Genomic DNA, 16,789 nt, shown 5'->3' on the forward strand with positions numbered 1-16,789 from the left:
CCTTTTTGTGAGCGCACCATAGCCTCAGTAGTAGTGTCAGGCCTTGGGACCTCCCCTTGAGCTGGATTCCACTTTGGGCCTGTCACTCGACCTTCTTGTTTTGTTTTTTAATTAGTTGATTAATTTCATCCTAAATGTTGGCCCCATCCTGATCCCCCCTTGCAGATTTCCTCCACCCTCCCCTTCACCTCTGAGAAGACAGCACTACCCACCCCACCCCTAGTATTCCCCTACCCTGGGTCATCAAGTCTCTGCAGGATTAGGCACATCCTCTCCCACAGGCCAGAAGTAGCAGCTCTCTGCTACGAATGTGCCAGGAGCCTAGGATCAGCCTGGGAGCTCTCAGGGATCCAGGTTAGTTGACTAGCCTGTTGATTTGTTTTGTTTTGTTTTGTTTTGTTTTGTTTTTTATTAGGTATTTTCCTCATTTACATTTCCAATGCTATACCAAAAGTCCCCCATACCCACCCCCCCTTTTTGGCCCTGGCGTTCCCCTGTACTGGGGCATATAAAGTTTGCAAGTCCAATGCCTCTCTTTCCAGTGATGGCCGACTAGGCCATCTTCTGCTACATATGCAGCTAGAGACACAAGCTCCGGGGGTACTGGTTAGTTCATATTGTTGTTCCACCTATGGGGTTGCAGTTCCCTTTAGCTCCTTGGGTGCTTTCTCTAGCTCGTCCATTGGGGGCACTGTGATCCATCCACTAGCTGACTGTGAGCATCCACTTCTGTGTTTGCTAGGCCCCGGCATAGCCTCACAAGAGACAGCTATATCTGGGTCCTTTCAGCAAAATCTTGCTAGTGTATACAATGGTGTCAGCGTTTGGAAGCTGATTCTTTTGTTTTTTAAGTAAATTATGGAACTGGAGAAATGGCTCAGCAGTTAAGAGCTCTTCCAGGGCACCCAAGTTCAATTCCCAGCAGCTACATGGTAGCTCACAACTGCCTGTAATTCTAGTTCCAGGGAGGATCCAACACTTCTCTGGCCTCTGTGGGCAAAAGGCTCACATCTGGTGCACATACATACATACAGGCAAAACATCCATATTTCCATTAAATAAAATTCAAGAATAAGAATCAAAAGGGAGTCCGGCAGTGGTGGTGCATGCCTTTAATCTCAGCACTTGGGATTAAGGCAGAGGCAGGTGGATTTCTGAATTCGAGGCCAGCCTGGTCTACACAGAGAAACCCTGTCTCAAAAAACCAAAAAATTAAAAATAGAGAAGACTTTCCTCTAAACTGAGTGGCAGGCACATGGTTTTCCATAATGATTTTATATTACTGTTACTTATACCTTTCAAAAACCAAACACACTCTAACCAATATTTAATAGAAATAAATAGAAATATTAAAATTATGAAAATAACCGAGCCGGGCTGTAGTGGCGCATGCCTTTAATCCCAGCACTTGGGAAGCAGAAACAGGCAGATTTCTGAGTTCCAGTTCAGCCTGGTCTACAGAGTCAGTTCCAGGACAGCCAGGGCTATACAGAGAAACCCTGTCTCAAAACAACAACAACAAAAAACAAAAATAAAAACAAAAACACAAGAAAATAACCAGGTAAGAACTTAGAACTTATTTACTTTAAGGAAAAAATGGTTTCATACTCAGGCTGCATGTAGCACTTTTTGATAGAGTTTGATGAGGATATAATTGAGGAGACTCAAGTTTCCAGAATAACAGAAAAGAAACGATATGACTAATGGTTTGGATAAAATATGAGATAATTCACTAAAAGATCCTTATGCAATATAATGCATACCTTAACTAGCTAGATTTTGGCTTTGCACAATGTATATATGCCTTAAAACATCATTCTTTTTTTATAATTACTTCTTTTCGACCCATACTAAGATTAAGGAACTTCTCTTTCTCCTTTCAAACTAACTCTTTAGCTTAAATAAATCATACTAGCATCTATGTGTAATTAGAAGAGCCAGAAAGATATAATTTATATGAAAGGTGATCTAGATCTAGATTATATACAGGTATAAATATAGATATCAGGTATATTATAGAAAGCCCACTCACACAAAAGAAACCTAGGTGTGGTAAAGTAAGTAAAATTATTAATTTAAACGTTTGCCCATTATAAAGGTATTGGTGATAGTGGCGGTGATGGTGGTTTGAAAGGGAATCATGGAGCTGGAGATATAGCTCAGCAGTTAGAAGCAGTAGCTGCTTTTCCAGGGCATCCAAGTTCAATTCCCAGCAGTCAGACAGAAGCTTACAACCCCTCTCCCTCCTGTTCTGACCCCCACAAATGACAATGAAATAAGTCAAATTTATGACATCAAAGAGTTTAGAAAGTTCCAGGGATATTTAGGTTTAACCAGGCTGCCTGCTCAATATACTCCCCAATTTCCAACTTTATTAAACATTGGTTTTAGTTTTGTGAGGTAGGGGATGGAAGTTAGGTTTCTTCATGAGCTCTATCACAGAGGAATATACCCAGCACTTATTTAAGGGTCTAATCATGTGGGCCAGGGTAGGTTAGGAATCAGGATTTTCCTGTCTCTGCCTTTCAGATCAGCTCATTAAATAGCCTAGTTCTGTCCACCAGCCACACTAAAATTTCTTGATTATAATTATATATACCAGTATATTTTAGACTAACAGTGTAAAAATGTCTTGATTTGTAATCTACTGTAAGCAAAACTTTATGTCCACAGTTTCTTAGGAAAGGGGTCAGAATGATTTAAAATTATTTATCTTCTAAGACATGGATATTCAAGAACAACTGAAAGAATATAATAATAGAATTGCAACTCTATTGCGAAAATTTGAAAAAACTAGCAAATAGGATATCATTGTATACCTTATGGGGAAAACATTATCACTATGCATTAGAGGCTTTGGACTTAAATACCACTTATTATATTCAATGTGTTTGTATCTAGTTAGAAATTGTGGTTAAGGGGGCTGGAGAGATGGCTCAGTGGTTAGAAGCACTGACTGCTCTTCCAGAGGTCCTGAGTTCAATTTCCAGCAATCATATGGTAGTTCACAACTATCTATCTATTCTGAATAATTCTGTAATTGTGCTCTGAAAAGGCCTAAAAATCTGTATTTCATGGCAAGAAACAACAAAATTGGATAGTGAACCCTCCTGCAGTGGATGTGCTAGTATATTGTAGCCACAGGGTCTTGGAAGACATTTCAAAATCCCTGGAGGAGGGAGAGTCCCTGGAGTTAATTTCTGGGTAGGAAGGAGCAGACATGGAACCCCACTAGGGGATGTGGAATCCTGCTGCGTGTAGTCCTGGTTATTTTCGCTGCTGGCAAGCTGTCTGCTCTGTGCTGTCCACTCTGTTTTCTGTTTCTTATTACGAGGTGAATTTGACTTAAATGGACTGACAATGTTGGGTCTACAGGTCCTGCCCTCTTGGCTTAAACTTTTTCTCCCTAGACAACAGGCATGAGTTTTTGCCTTGGCTAGCAAAATGTCCAAGGGTACAAAGGAAGAGACACCAGATCACCTCTCTCCTGCACTATCCCTCTCCTGGTCCTCCAAGAAGAAGCAGAAGATGTTATTTTTCCACCCCCATATTATTCAACCTCTCAAGTAGAATAGCAATGGCCCCAAGCAGCCCTGCCTTCTGAGTCTGTCATCTTGCCCTAGTGGGCAACAAGGGCCTGTTGTTGATCAAGGAAACCAACCTCATCACTATTGGCCCTTTGCCACTAGTGACCTGTTTTTAACTGGAGAACACAGAACTCCCTCCTTTTCAGACAACCCTTGAGGTTTAATTAATCTCTTAGAGACAGTCCTTTTCACCCACCAGCCCACTTGAGATGATTGCAAAGAGCTCTTGCAGGTTCTCTTCACCACAGACAAAGGCCAGAAAACTGGTTCCTGGCCCCACAGGGGAATCCATTCAGATTAGGACTTCAACAATGGTAAAGGAAAGGAGAGGCTAAGTCCTACCCGCCAGGCTCCCATTGGCAGGTCTCAAAGCGGCTGAGACAGCTACTAATTTGCCAAAGATAAGCAAAACCAGTAGTAGTTCTAGCCTTTATTAACCAGGCAGCACCAGATATCAGGAAACTCCAAAGGGTTCAAGGACTAAGAGAAAAGAGTTTAAAAGATAATGGCAGGAAAAAAAAGTGTTTAATAAAGACAGAAAAATAGGGGACAAAAGACAAATAAAAGAGCAGAAGAAACAGACTCTCAATCTGGCAAAAATTCTGTTGGCAGCCATGGCCAAACTAGAGGACTGTGGGAGACAGTCTGAAACAAATGGCTTCTAGAAACCAATGTGCTTACTCAGGTCCTGGCACAGGGCCAGTGGCCTACCTATGTAAAAAAGACATCTAAAACAAATGGCTTCTACAAAAAAAAAAAAAAAGGGTAAGTGGGGCCCTAAGGACTGAGAACAGCCCCTCTTTGAAAAGAACCAATGTGCTTATTGTAAAGAGGAGGACCACTGGGCCAGGGAACATCCCCAAACAAAAAGCCTATTCAAACTATGACCTTAAAAGTTGCCCAGAGTAACCCTAAAAATAAAAGAGAAACCCACCAGCTTCCTTGTTGATAATAGAGCTTAACGTTCTGTCTTGCTAAATCCTAAAAGATAAAGTCTCTTCAATAGTTTATAAATGACTTCCTGGTGAGAGCAGAAACCAAAAAAAAAAAAAAAAAAAAAAAGATGTCTTAAAAGACCCATGACCTCTTGGAGGCCCTGGGAAATTTGGACTATCAAGCCTCCACTAAGAAGGCCCTACTCTGCCAACCACAGGTGACCTACCTAGGTCCAGGGGATACATAAGGTCAGAGGTGGTTCTCTGAGGTCAATTTTTTTTTTCTACACCAGCTTTGAGGTTGCCAGAAATGACTAAGCCCTTCCATCTCTTCATGGACAAGAGATCTGAGACAGCAAAAGGAATATTGACTCAGACTCTGGGCCCTGGTGCCAGCCAGTGGCCTACCTGTCAAAGAAATTAGACCTGGGTGCCAAAAGCTGGACTCTCTGTTTACACATCATCACAGTGACAGCCTCCTGACTAAGGATGCTGGCGAACTGTCACTGGGCCAAAGCCTGACCATCAACAATGCCAGAATGACTCATTACTCAGGATAACCTTTCAGGCCCCTACTGCCCTGAGCCTAGCTACCCTGCTGCCTGACCAAGACCTCAACGGGCCACTGCATGACTGTTTAGACATTTTTGGCCCACATTCATGGGACCAGACCAGATCTTCAGATAGTTTCATTCAGGATTGACAGAGATATAGTGGAGCAGCAGTGGTCTCAAGAACCAATATCATATGGGCAGAGCCCAGAAAGTTCAATTGGTAGGCGTTACAGCTGAGAAAAGACAAGACACACAAGTAGCCAAGTGTGCCTTTGCTACAGCTCATGTTCATGGGGCTATTTATAGGGAGAGATACCTTCTAACAGCAGAAGAAAGACTATCAAAAATAAAGAGGGCTCAGACTCTCCCTACTAAGGGCTCTATGGGGGTCTAAAAAGGTGGCCAATTCATTGCTCGAGACACCAGAGAGGGAACGACCTAGTTTCATAGGGCAACAATAGGGCAGATCAAGCAGCCGATCATGCTGCCCTAGAAATCGGACCTCTCTTGCCTTTGACTTCCCTGGATCTAGGGGATCCCACACTTCCTGACCATCCTAAGTATTCAAAAGATGACATAATCTGGGCTAGTTATTAGCCCATGTTCTGTTATGACAGATGGTAGAGAATAGCAGATTACAAGCCTATTGTGCCAGAAGAAATAGGACTACACATACTTCAAAAGAGTTGCTGCTCTTCCCACATGGGTGTTCAGAGAATACAGAATTTGCTAATTTCAGGATTAGAATCTCAAAGATAGCTGAGATTGTCAAGAACTGTAAAGCCTGCCAGCTAACTAATGTGATAACTAAGGAGAAGAACCCCAGTAATAGGTTCAGACACAAAGCCCAGAGTCTATTGAAAGACAGACTTCACAGAGGTAAAACCAGAAATTTTAGATACAACTATTTACTGATGCTTATAGATACCTTTTCAGGTTGGACTGAGGCTTTTCCCAACAAACATGAAAATATATGCACAGTGACAAAGAAGCTCTTAGAAGACAAACTGCCAAGGTAGGGATTTCCTCAGATCATAGGGTCAGTCAACCGACCAGCTTTTGTGTCCCTGAGAAGTCAAGGGCTAGCCAATATTCTGGAGATTGACTGGAAACATTATTGTGCATACAAACCCCAGAGTTCAGGACAGGTAGATAGAATAAACAAAACCCTAAAAGAGACCTTAACTAAATTGACCTAAGAGACTGACAAAGACTGAGCTAACTCTCCTACCCTTCACTCTGTATCAGGTATGAAATTCCCCTTACCACTTTTCAAATCATGTTTGAGATATCCGCCCCTCCCCCCACCTCTGTTCTTAACATACAGGCAGAGGTTATCACTAAGTTTGAGGATCTCCAATTGCTGAATGATCTTGAAGGTTTCCAATGGGCTCATAAATATGTTTGGCCTAAACTTCATATTCTCTATAAAACAGGTCCCCCTCCAGCCAGGGATCATTAGAGCCCCATTAAAAAGGTCCCTCCCATCACCCTAAAGGTCCACAGGATTGCAACATGGAATCATAGACCTATTTGCAGTTGAAGATGACCTAGACCAGCAGGAGGAAACTTAACCTCAGGACTCCCCCCTGTCTCCCACTGATGGGGCCCCTAGCCAAACCTCAGGGACACCACAAGGACTGGACAATGACAACCCTGATCTCCTCTAAAATATGATGGTTCAGACCTTTCTGGTCACAAATACATCCAGGCCTGAGTTAACTGACTCATAAAGACAAAGCCCTATTATTGTTTTCATAAGATTAGATAAATTTGAGGAAATCCCTTGATTGGCTCTTCTTAGTTACCAGAAAAAGGGAGGAATGAGAGGCCAACCCTACTCCATCTAGGGACCAGCCTCCATCTTAAACAACAACAATAACAATAACAACAACAGCCTGAGAACTTGACCTACAGCAGAAACCAAGTTGTACCCAAAAACCAGGAAGGACCGTACAGCTTGTCCTTGGCCCATAACCCAGAGGTACTCCCTAACTACCACCATGGGATGATCACCAAAAACAACAGCAGCAGTGGAGTGAGGTCAACCAGAACCTAGAGTGCTACAGAGGGCAGAGCTGGAGAAGTGATCTTTGGAGGAGCCCAGAAGATCATGTGTGGATTCCAGATATTGGAACAAGAAGCTGTGAAGTTGAAGTTCACTTGAAGACCACAGATGTTAAAGATGCCAGAGCCATGGGACACCCACCAAAGAAAGCTGCTAACAGAAAGTGGAACTAGCCCAGGAGAAAGAAGTTTGTTGCAGTCAACAAAGATTAAAAAGGAGTTGGAGATCTAAAGATCACTTTGACATCAGACATGGAGATGAAGAGTTTGCAGTTTGCCCAACTAGTTTCCTGTCTTGCTTTAAGGATTTCAGTTAAAGTGACTGGATGAATCTCAGATGAGACCTTGAACTTTGGACTTTTAACATTGTTAATTGTTTGTATTATGCTATGGTGAGTTATGGCCCCCATAGACTCATGTGTTTGAACAAGCCTATGGGGGCCAGAGAGTGGAATTTAGTGGTTTGATTAAATTTGGCCCAGGGAGTGGCATTATTTGGAGGTATAGCCTTAGAGTAGGTGTGTCACTGTGGGAATGGACTTTAAGACCCTCCTCCTACCTGCCTGGAAGCTAGTCATGATGTCTGTTCACAGCAGTAAAACCCTAACTAAAACATGGAAGAACCTAAGTTAAAAGAAAGCCTTCATCAGAAGGGACTGTAGACAAATCTATGAGCACTGTCTTGAGTAATGATTGATGTAGAAGGGTCCAGCCCAAAAAAAAAAAAAAAAAAAAAAAAAAAAGGGTCCAGCCCACTATGAGAGGTACCGGGCAGGTGGTCCTACATACCATGTATGGTATAAGAAATCAAGCAGAGCTCAGATGCAGGTCATATCTGTCTGAAGAACAGGTAAGCTGCCTGTTTGCAGTTGGAACTTTCCTATTCCATCAATTCCATTTCCAAAGATCCACTGCCAACCCTTCTTGCCCCAAGGCCTACCTCCACTATTGTCCTCCTGCCTCCAACTCACATAAATATTCCCTGCTTAAGTGAAGGCCATAAAAAATGTCAGTAAATGATACCTAGTGATATTCCGCTATACTTGTAGGTCAGAGTCTAGCATAATAATTATCAGAGAGGTTCCATTCAGCAACTGATGGAAGCAGATATAGAGACCACAGCCAAACTTGAAGTGAGCTCAGGGAACCTTTGAGGAAGATGGAGAAAGATGGTAGGAGCCAGAGGGGTTAAGGAAACCACAAGAACATGGCCCATAGAATCAACCAAGCAGGGCTAATAAGGGCTCATAGAAACTGAAGCAACAAATACAGACCCTACATAGGTCTGAACTAGGTCCTCTGCATGTATTTTATTGTTCTGTAGCTTGGTGTTCTTGTGGGACTCCTAACAGTGGCAGTATGGGCTAACTCTGATTCTTTAGCCTGTTCTTGGCACCCCTTTCCTCCTCCTGTGTTGCCGCATACATTCTTGATAGGAGTGTTTGCGCCTAGTCCTATTGTATATTGTTATGTTGTGTTCAATTGATATCCCTGAGAGGCCTGCTCTTTCTGAAGGGAAACAGAGAAGGACTGGATCTGAGAGAGAGGGGAGGTGTTTGGTGGTAGGGGCTGGGAGGAGTGGTTGGGGAAGAAAATGCAGTCAGGATGTACTACATGAGGGAAGGGAAGGAAAGAGGGAGGGAGGGAGGGAGGGAGGGAGGGAGGGAGGGAGGGAGGGAGGGAGGGGGGAAAGAAGGAGGGAGGGAGGGAAGGAGGGGGGAAAGAGGGAGGGAGGGAAGGAGGGGGGAAAGAGGGAGGGAGGGAAAGAGGGAGGGAGGGAGGGAGGGAGGGAGGGAGGGAGGGAGGGAGGGAGGGAGAAAGAAGGAGGGAGGGAGGGAAAGAGGGAGGGAGGGAGGGAGGGAGGGAGGGAGGGAGGGAGGGAGGGAGGGAGGGAGGGAGGGAAGGAGCTGAACAAGCCAGGAGGAGCAGGCCAGTACCATTCCTCCACCACCTCTGCTTCTGTTCCTGCCTTGGGTTTCTGCCCTGAATTTTCTTCATGATAGACAGTAAATTGTAAGAATGAAATACACTGTCTCCTTCCTAAGTTGCTTTTGGTCATTGTTTTTATCACAGCAATAGAGAAAGCAAAATAGGACAGGGAGTGAGAAGATACCTGAAATGTACGGGGCGGGGGGGGGGGGGTGGTGGTGGTAGTGGGTAAGACTCAAGGAAAAGAAGCCAAGCTGAATACAGCTCCATGTGCATGGCTTACTGGTACTGGATGAGAAACTGTAGTTGCTATTCCTGGTTGTCAACTTGACTATATTTGGAATGAACTACAATCCAGAATTGGAAGACTCACCAGTGGCCCTTATCTGGAGGCTGGGAGATAGAAGTTTCTGATCTGTATCTTGGTATGGAGATCTTGAGGCATAGTGGCTATGGATTCCAGAAGATTAAAGCAGGGAGATGTCCAAATTCAAGGTCATCTGGGATTAAAGGTATGGTGGGACACACCTTTAATCTGGGCTACACCTTCTGCTGGAGACCATATAAGGACATTGGAAGAAGGGAATCTCACTCTCTCTTGCTCCTTCGCCTGCTTGCTGTGTGGGACTGAGTAACTGCTAGATCCTTGGACTTCCATTCACAGCTACTACTGAACCATTGTTGGGAATTGGACTGCAGACTGTAAGTCAGCAATAAATTCCTTTACTATATAGAGACTATCCATAAGTTCTGTGACTCTAGAGAACCCTGATTAATACAGAAGCTAAAGATGCCTTCAAAGAGTAAGCCAGGCAATCCTGGTGGAAGAGAAGGAATGTCCTGCTTCTAGGATAATCCTGAAAATCTCACAGGTCTTTAATACCAGAGGTTTTGATGAGAAAACTGACTCTTCCAGCAGACAAGGCAGCAGTGGAGAAGAATCCCATATGCCATGCAAAGGCAGGAGTCAGCCACTCTCATGGTAAAGAATTCATTGTTTAAAACTGAGCTACCTTAGGGCCTAAGAAAAGGGAACAACCATAAGTCAGGGAGCTTAGATTTCATCTGCCAGTCCTGGGATGAGAGATTGCCCTGGGAAGCATTTATTTGTAGAGAGAAGGTGGTATGACCAGATACTAGTAATCAGAGCAGTGAAGGTGAGAGGAGACCCAGCTCAGGCTGTAAAATTCACAAAGAGAGGGAAAACCAACCATCAGCTGCTGGGAACAGATCTCATCAACTGGGAATGACAATGGGGTTTGATAACTCTGGGCCTAAGCTTGGAGGTGAATCCATCTCTGGAGGCACCACCTATCAGTCATGCCCTGCTATAAGAGGTCAAGAACTGTGACACTCCAGTGGTTTACTTGATACCCTAACCTGAATCCCTCCAGCAGAGTAACTAATACTCAGATCTTCAAAGTACAAAAGCAGGCCCTCTGTACAAATCCGCAATGCTACATTTGCTTCTCATATGGAATCGGGAGATACTACCTAACTATAAAATGAGCGACCACAGAGAGTACAAGCTGAGGATTTATTGTGGGTCAAGTAAAAACCTGTCAGGCACACAGATTGCAAAGGTAAATATGGACAGCAGAGCCCCTGTAATGGGAATAAGGACAACTACTAAAATGAAAGCAGATCTGGCAGACAGCAGACTCTTGTCCAATTAAAGCTCAAAGCAGCATAAATCATGGAAAAGACAAGAGTGTGCCCGTGCAAGAGCTCCCCCCACCTAATGCATATAACCAGTAGCATCCAATTAAGAGGAGCCTAGAGAAAAAGGTGTTCTGACACTTAAGTGCTATTTTTCCATGTGCTTCTCATTTTCTAAGGCCCCATTCTTAATGATTTCCCATTAAAAATCACCAATTTGAAGTAAAACTTCTGTGTTTCTACTACATATTGTGTAATTTAGATACCTCATAACTATTTCTTTAAACTTATCAAATACATAAGTGACTTCAAAGATATTTATGATAGATGAAGCAAAAATACCTACATAGCTTTTCCATTAAATTTATATCATGCAAAATTCAGAAACTTTTGTAGGCCAATTACCTGGTCCGGTCTCACTAGCTGCTTTTTGGGTTCCTCTTCTTTGGCTAGACGCACATTTATAGATGCATATATCAGACCTGCAGGTATGGTTGTCAACTTTCCCATCTGAAAAAGACACATCAAAAAGACCACTGGAAGTGAAAAGATCCGGTTTCCAATCCCTGAGAAGTATTGTGAGGATCTAGGGAAATAAATTAAATATTCAACTATCTCAAAATTTTACATTTACATAAAGCCCTTGTGTTTCTCCAACTACTGTATAGTATAAAGATCCCATGGTCTTCTTCAAAGTCTGATTTTAAATGAATATATATGAATTCTTATCTTTATTACAGTCTTCTAAAAGTGGGAACATCACTCGGCTTGTATGTGCCCTGGAGTCTATTGCCATACTCCATGAACTTAATGCAGTAGGTAGCACATGCTTGTAATACTAGCACTCAGAAGTGAGAGAAGAAAAATCCAGAGATCAAGGCAATCCTTGGTTATATAACAAGTTTGAGGCCAGAATGGGCAACATAAAACTCTGTCACACACACACACACACACACACACACACACCAGCCTATGGGGACACGGAAGGTGGAGACAGGTACATTTTGCTAGAAGCTCTTAGGCCAGTAAACTCGGAGCATGCCATGCCTCAGAAACACGAGAAACCCTGCCTGGAAAAGGCTAAGGAGAATACCAACTCCCACTAATTGTCATCCTCTGACCTCCACCATTACACCATGACACATGCATGCTGTGGCACACAAATGCCTGCATTAATACACACATATCACACAAGCACACATACATTGAAAAGAAAAGGGCAGATGAGATGGCTCAGTTAGTAAGCATGCCTGCCACCAATCCCCAGGACCCAGACAGTAAAATAACCACTTTCTACAGGTTGTCCTCTGACTTCTACATGAACACAGTGACACATGCAAAAGAAAGAAATAAAATATAACCTAAAAACATGGAAGATTTTGGGCTACCTTGTTAATATTATGCTTTCCAGAAACTTGTACTTTCTTGCAAATTTTGTATGACTATAAATGTGAGCAAAGACTACAAAACTAGAAAGAGAACAAAAAAGGTCAAAACAGACACCAGGGATGGCCAAGGGTGGGCAAAGGCACATATGTGACTTAGGAAAAGAAACTGGATACAGGGAAGGATTGGAAGTCCGAAGTCCGGGCAAGGGAGTAGAAGAAATGAAAGGGGCAGACAATCTACTAAAACACATGCTGTTTGAGAATGTCATGCTATCTAATTAAAAACTTAAAAGAAATCTTGGGTCTAGAAAGATGGTTCAGCAGTCAACTGTACATTCTGCTCTAACAGAGGATCTGAGTTCGATTCCCAACCACCAGAGCATGAAGCTCTCGACTTCCTGTACCTCAGCTCTATGGCCTCGGGCCTCCTTGAAGACATACACTGGCATACACACTCCACCCCACCCTACCCCTGCATAGACACAATTTAAATTGTACTTAATTAAATTTTTAAATGAAGAATCAAAATATCACTTACTTCAGGGAGGCTGTAAAACTACATTTTCTTTCAAAGCACAGCAGCAAGTAATATATCATTTAACATATTAAGTATAATTTTTGAAGAAAATAAAAAGAATATTAGTCAGTATGAAAGAAAATTAACAAGTATAATTTATTGATTTCTTTCTTTTCAGCATATGTTTTGTAAATAAAATATTTTTAGTAAAAAGCTTAATGGCTGGCTGGGAAATGGCTCAGTGGATAAAGCAGTTTATATACAACTATGAAGACTCTTATCACACCCATAAAGTAGCTTCTAGAGCCTAAGAGCCTAATCCCAGCACTCATGACATAAAGGCAGGACTCCCTGAGACAAGCTACCTAAATAGACTAGCCAAAATAGTAAGCTCTGGACCTCTGAGTTCAGTTAGAGATCCTACCTCAGTGAATTAAACATGGAAGGTGATCAAAGAAGATACTTGTTATCAAACACACACAATGTTTAATGCCATGACTTCTAAGTAGCAAAAAGTTATATTCCCAGCACTAGGGAAGCCAAGGCAGGAAGACAAATTCTAGGTCAGGTCTGGCTACATACCAAGAACCTTCAGACTCATGTCTCTTGCTAATTCTGCTGTTGTTCCTAGATGTACAATGTACTTCATGATCAACAAGATCATTAAAAATTACATCACAAAGATACAGCTTTATTAAAGTTGATGCCATAAAGCATGCTTACCTATGAACCTATTGAATTTTGTTAGTAAACTCCTAAGATGATTATTTGAAATAGGTAAGTCTTATACTATTTAAAAACTATTTTTAAATACCTACCTAGATGCACAGTTTTTCCTAAGATGATAATCCCTAGATATATAGAAAAAGGTTTGAAGCATTACACTACATGAACACTTTTCTACAACCTAATAATAGTCTTAAAGTAGTTGCATTAATTCATGCAATGCAATAATATCATCTAGGCTTTAAAATAAATTCACATGAATAGATAATTACGATCTAAGACAACAACAACAACAAAAAAAAAAGATCAGCATACTTCATTCTTTTCGACCACAAGTTAAAACAGTGAAATGGCTGTTACTCTATAAAAAGGAGGAGCTGATGGCATAGCGCATTGAAGCATAGACCAAGGGTTGGCAAACTCTAACACTGGGCCAATTCTGGCCTGAGCTTAGCTAGAAATCACTGTAAAGCATACTGTAAGGCTTGTAAAGGGAAGAGTGAAGAAGTGTCTGTGACTAGAATCCTTACATTTTCCACAAAGCCAAGAGTATTATCTGATCCTTAACAGAAATACTACTATAACAAACACTTCAACTCCTAATTAAAAAAAAAAAGACTAGATTTTAAGTACCAGAGGAATTTAAGTATACTATAAAATTTTATAAGGGAAGGCTGTCATTAATCAAATAGCATTAAAATTAAGAAGAGGTGCTCTGGAATTCACAAGAGTGAAAGAACTTGAGTTAATACTATTTGTATCTGCAAAAATAACAATTTGTCAGGGGCAAATTATAAATGATTTTCTAAAAACTAATGAGAATTAAAACCAGTTTTTCCCAGACGATAACAGGCCTTAGGAAGAGCATTCTGTAACATAAAGATTATAAATAGCAAAGATAAACAGCACTTAACTCTCAAATTCTGGTACAACTCATCCCTTGTTAGAATTTTTATAATGAAAATAATTGATTCGTGTTATTTGTGATTGCTCTGTTTTATAAAGTAGCTAGAAACAATTGCTTCTAGGGAAATTCCAGGGTTATCTTCCCATGATTCACTGGTTTTATTCTCATCAATATATGACCTTGTTTCACATTCATTTCTAACTCAAGGCACTTTATTAATATATTTTATCGACTCATTAACACTGCCCTCATGGCCAACAGCACTGTAACTAGATCTTGGATAAAGCTAATCAACATACGTGGAGGAGGAGGAACCAGAAAAAGAGGAAAGATGATGAAGAGGCAAACACTATGAAGTAGACACTGCAAGTGTACTGGAGGTAAAGTGTGATCTGCAATCTCAGTCTCAGTTTAATAATAGGAGAGACAGTATTTAATACAACAGTTTTTACCAATGAGTATTATAAGATGGGTATACACAAATGACATAGGAATCACCAACCTAGACCAGGCCCTTATCATCTACTTGGTAAAGTAGTGCACATAGGACAGATTTTAGAGTCAAATTTGAATGTAAATTATGGTTATATTCTTTTTTTGTTTGTTTTTGTTTTTGTTTTTTTGTTTTTTTGAGACAGGGTTTCTCTGTAGCCCTGGCTGTCCTGTCACTTTGAGGACCAGGCCACTTTGTAGATCAGGCTGGCCTTGAACTCAGAGATCCACCTGCCTCTGCCTCCCGAGTGCTGGGATATGGTTCTACTCTTTATTCATAATGTGGCTCTGAGAAAGTGAACCCCCGTGTCAATGTCCACATGTCTGTTACCTATCATAAAGGAATTAACACAGAAAAAGGTTCAGTATGTATTATCTGTTGCCATCATCATCATCATTGCTGTCATCCTTAGTCTCCTAGCCCAGGGCCATGACTCTATGGCATCATCTAACTCCAGCCAAGTGTAATTGCCTTTGTCAAGTCAAGATAATTTTATTGTCAATCAGATCACTATCCTACTTCAAGAAAATAAATTGGCTTCCTCTTTCCTAACACACTACTTAAAACCATTTTTTTTTTTTTTTACCTTTCATGTTTTCTGTAATCTATTTCCAATCTATACAGGTAGTCTCCTTTCTCTCTAACTCTTAACCTGAGCTTTTTATTTCATGTGTCACTGCTATGACCATTTACTCTCCAAGTAGACTAATAATTCCTTAAGGAGTAAGGACAGCTTTAGCTAGATAGCTATGAAAATTAAAGTAGAAAAGATGTGGGCACAAGTAGGAAACCTGTGAGTTAATTGTTTATCATGTACTTTTGAATGCCTCTCAGCCTTTTGGCTAAAATCAAGTGTATCTTTCACTTCTGAAGAATTTTGCTCATGAAATCCACAGTGACATTTTAAAATGTCAGATCTAATAGCAGCAGCAAATGCTGTGGGCAGGTTAGAATAGTTTCACTGTTGGAGAAAACTGAAGCTAGCCTACATTATAATCCGTCCTCACAGAATTACAACCGCAATAGTTAGCCTTTTGATCAATACAATTCAGAAAAGTGATTGTGCCTTCCCCTCCTTGTGCAAAGAAAGAGAAATCATATTTTAGACACCTGAGGTAGCACGCCTCACTAACTGCTGGTACCCTAGAATACAGTTATGCAACAAGTACCTCATGCAAACAGCCAGCTGGACCTCCAAATTGAGATTTGTAAAATTCAATTGTGCTTGCAATATTGCAGGTATAAAATGCTTTTAAATATTTGGCTCAGGAACTTAGTGAGTCTATTTCCAGTACCTAATGAGCTGTGACAAGTTGAGATTAGTCATCAAAATACAGGACAGCCATTAGCAGCTTAATAGAATTTTGTACTTTACAGTGCCCTGGGGCTGGTTCACTTGTGAAGGTCTAAAAGGCAAAGGTAAAAATGGTATCACTGTAGGAACATACTGCTGTGAAATAGAAAGATTGTGTCATAGCCTCAGCTCAGCTACTTATTTGCCATGAGACCTTTTGTGTCTCAGATTCCCCACTTTTGAAAGAAGGTTGCACTACAAAACATCCAGAGTTTCTTCTAATTATGACAATACATGATAGTAAATGACAGTGATAATTTTCAAGTATATAAGTTTGCTGCAAATAAGCTACTGTTGCCCTTTTACACACACACACACAAATAGAAGTCACCAGAATGTAATTACATTTAGTGATGTTGTACTAATTATATCATAAATTTTACTCAAACAAACATTGTGAATACGGAATCTACAGGGTAATTTTAATAATTTAGGAATAAAGGATACTATTAAAAGAGGTGCCCTGGGAGTAGGGGTGGGGGGAACACAAAAAGACTCAGAGAGGGGAAAATACACAAGAGCAGCAGGCAAAGAAAGCAAGTGGAAAAACGGCAGAGGAGTCAACTATAACACACTTTATTTTAAAAGGCACTGTAATGCTTAATACTTGTATGCTAACTTAAAATTTCAATTAAGGGCTAGAGAGATGTCTCAGGGGTTAAAAAGCATTGGC

At 41.2% G+C, this 16,789-nt stretch overlaps 1 protein-coding gene across 1 annotated transcript in view; it reads right to left on the reverse strand.

The window, feature by feature from the left end:
• Positions 1–16,789, reverse strand: part of Apool (apolipoprotein O like) — a 62,837-nt gene that overhangs the window by 29,188 nt on the left and 16,860 nt on the right. Inside the window, exon 2 of the mRNA XM_021153441.3 lies at positions 11,137–11,241. Coding sequence (XP_021009100.1) covers positions 11,137–11,241 — 105 coding nt within the window. The remainder of the gene's footprint in view (positions 1–11,136; positions 11,242–16,789) is intronic.

Source organism: Mus caroli, unplaced genomic scaffold (genome assembly GCF_978045245.1).
Source record: "Mus caroli unplaced genomic scaffold, Mus_caroli_1 scaffold_5, whole genome shotgun sequence".
Lineage (NCBI taxonomy): Eukaryota > Metazoa > Chordata > Mammalia > Rodentia > Muridae > Mus > Mus caroli.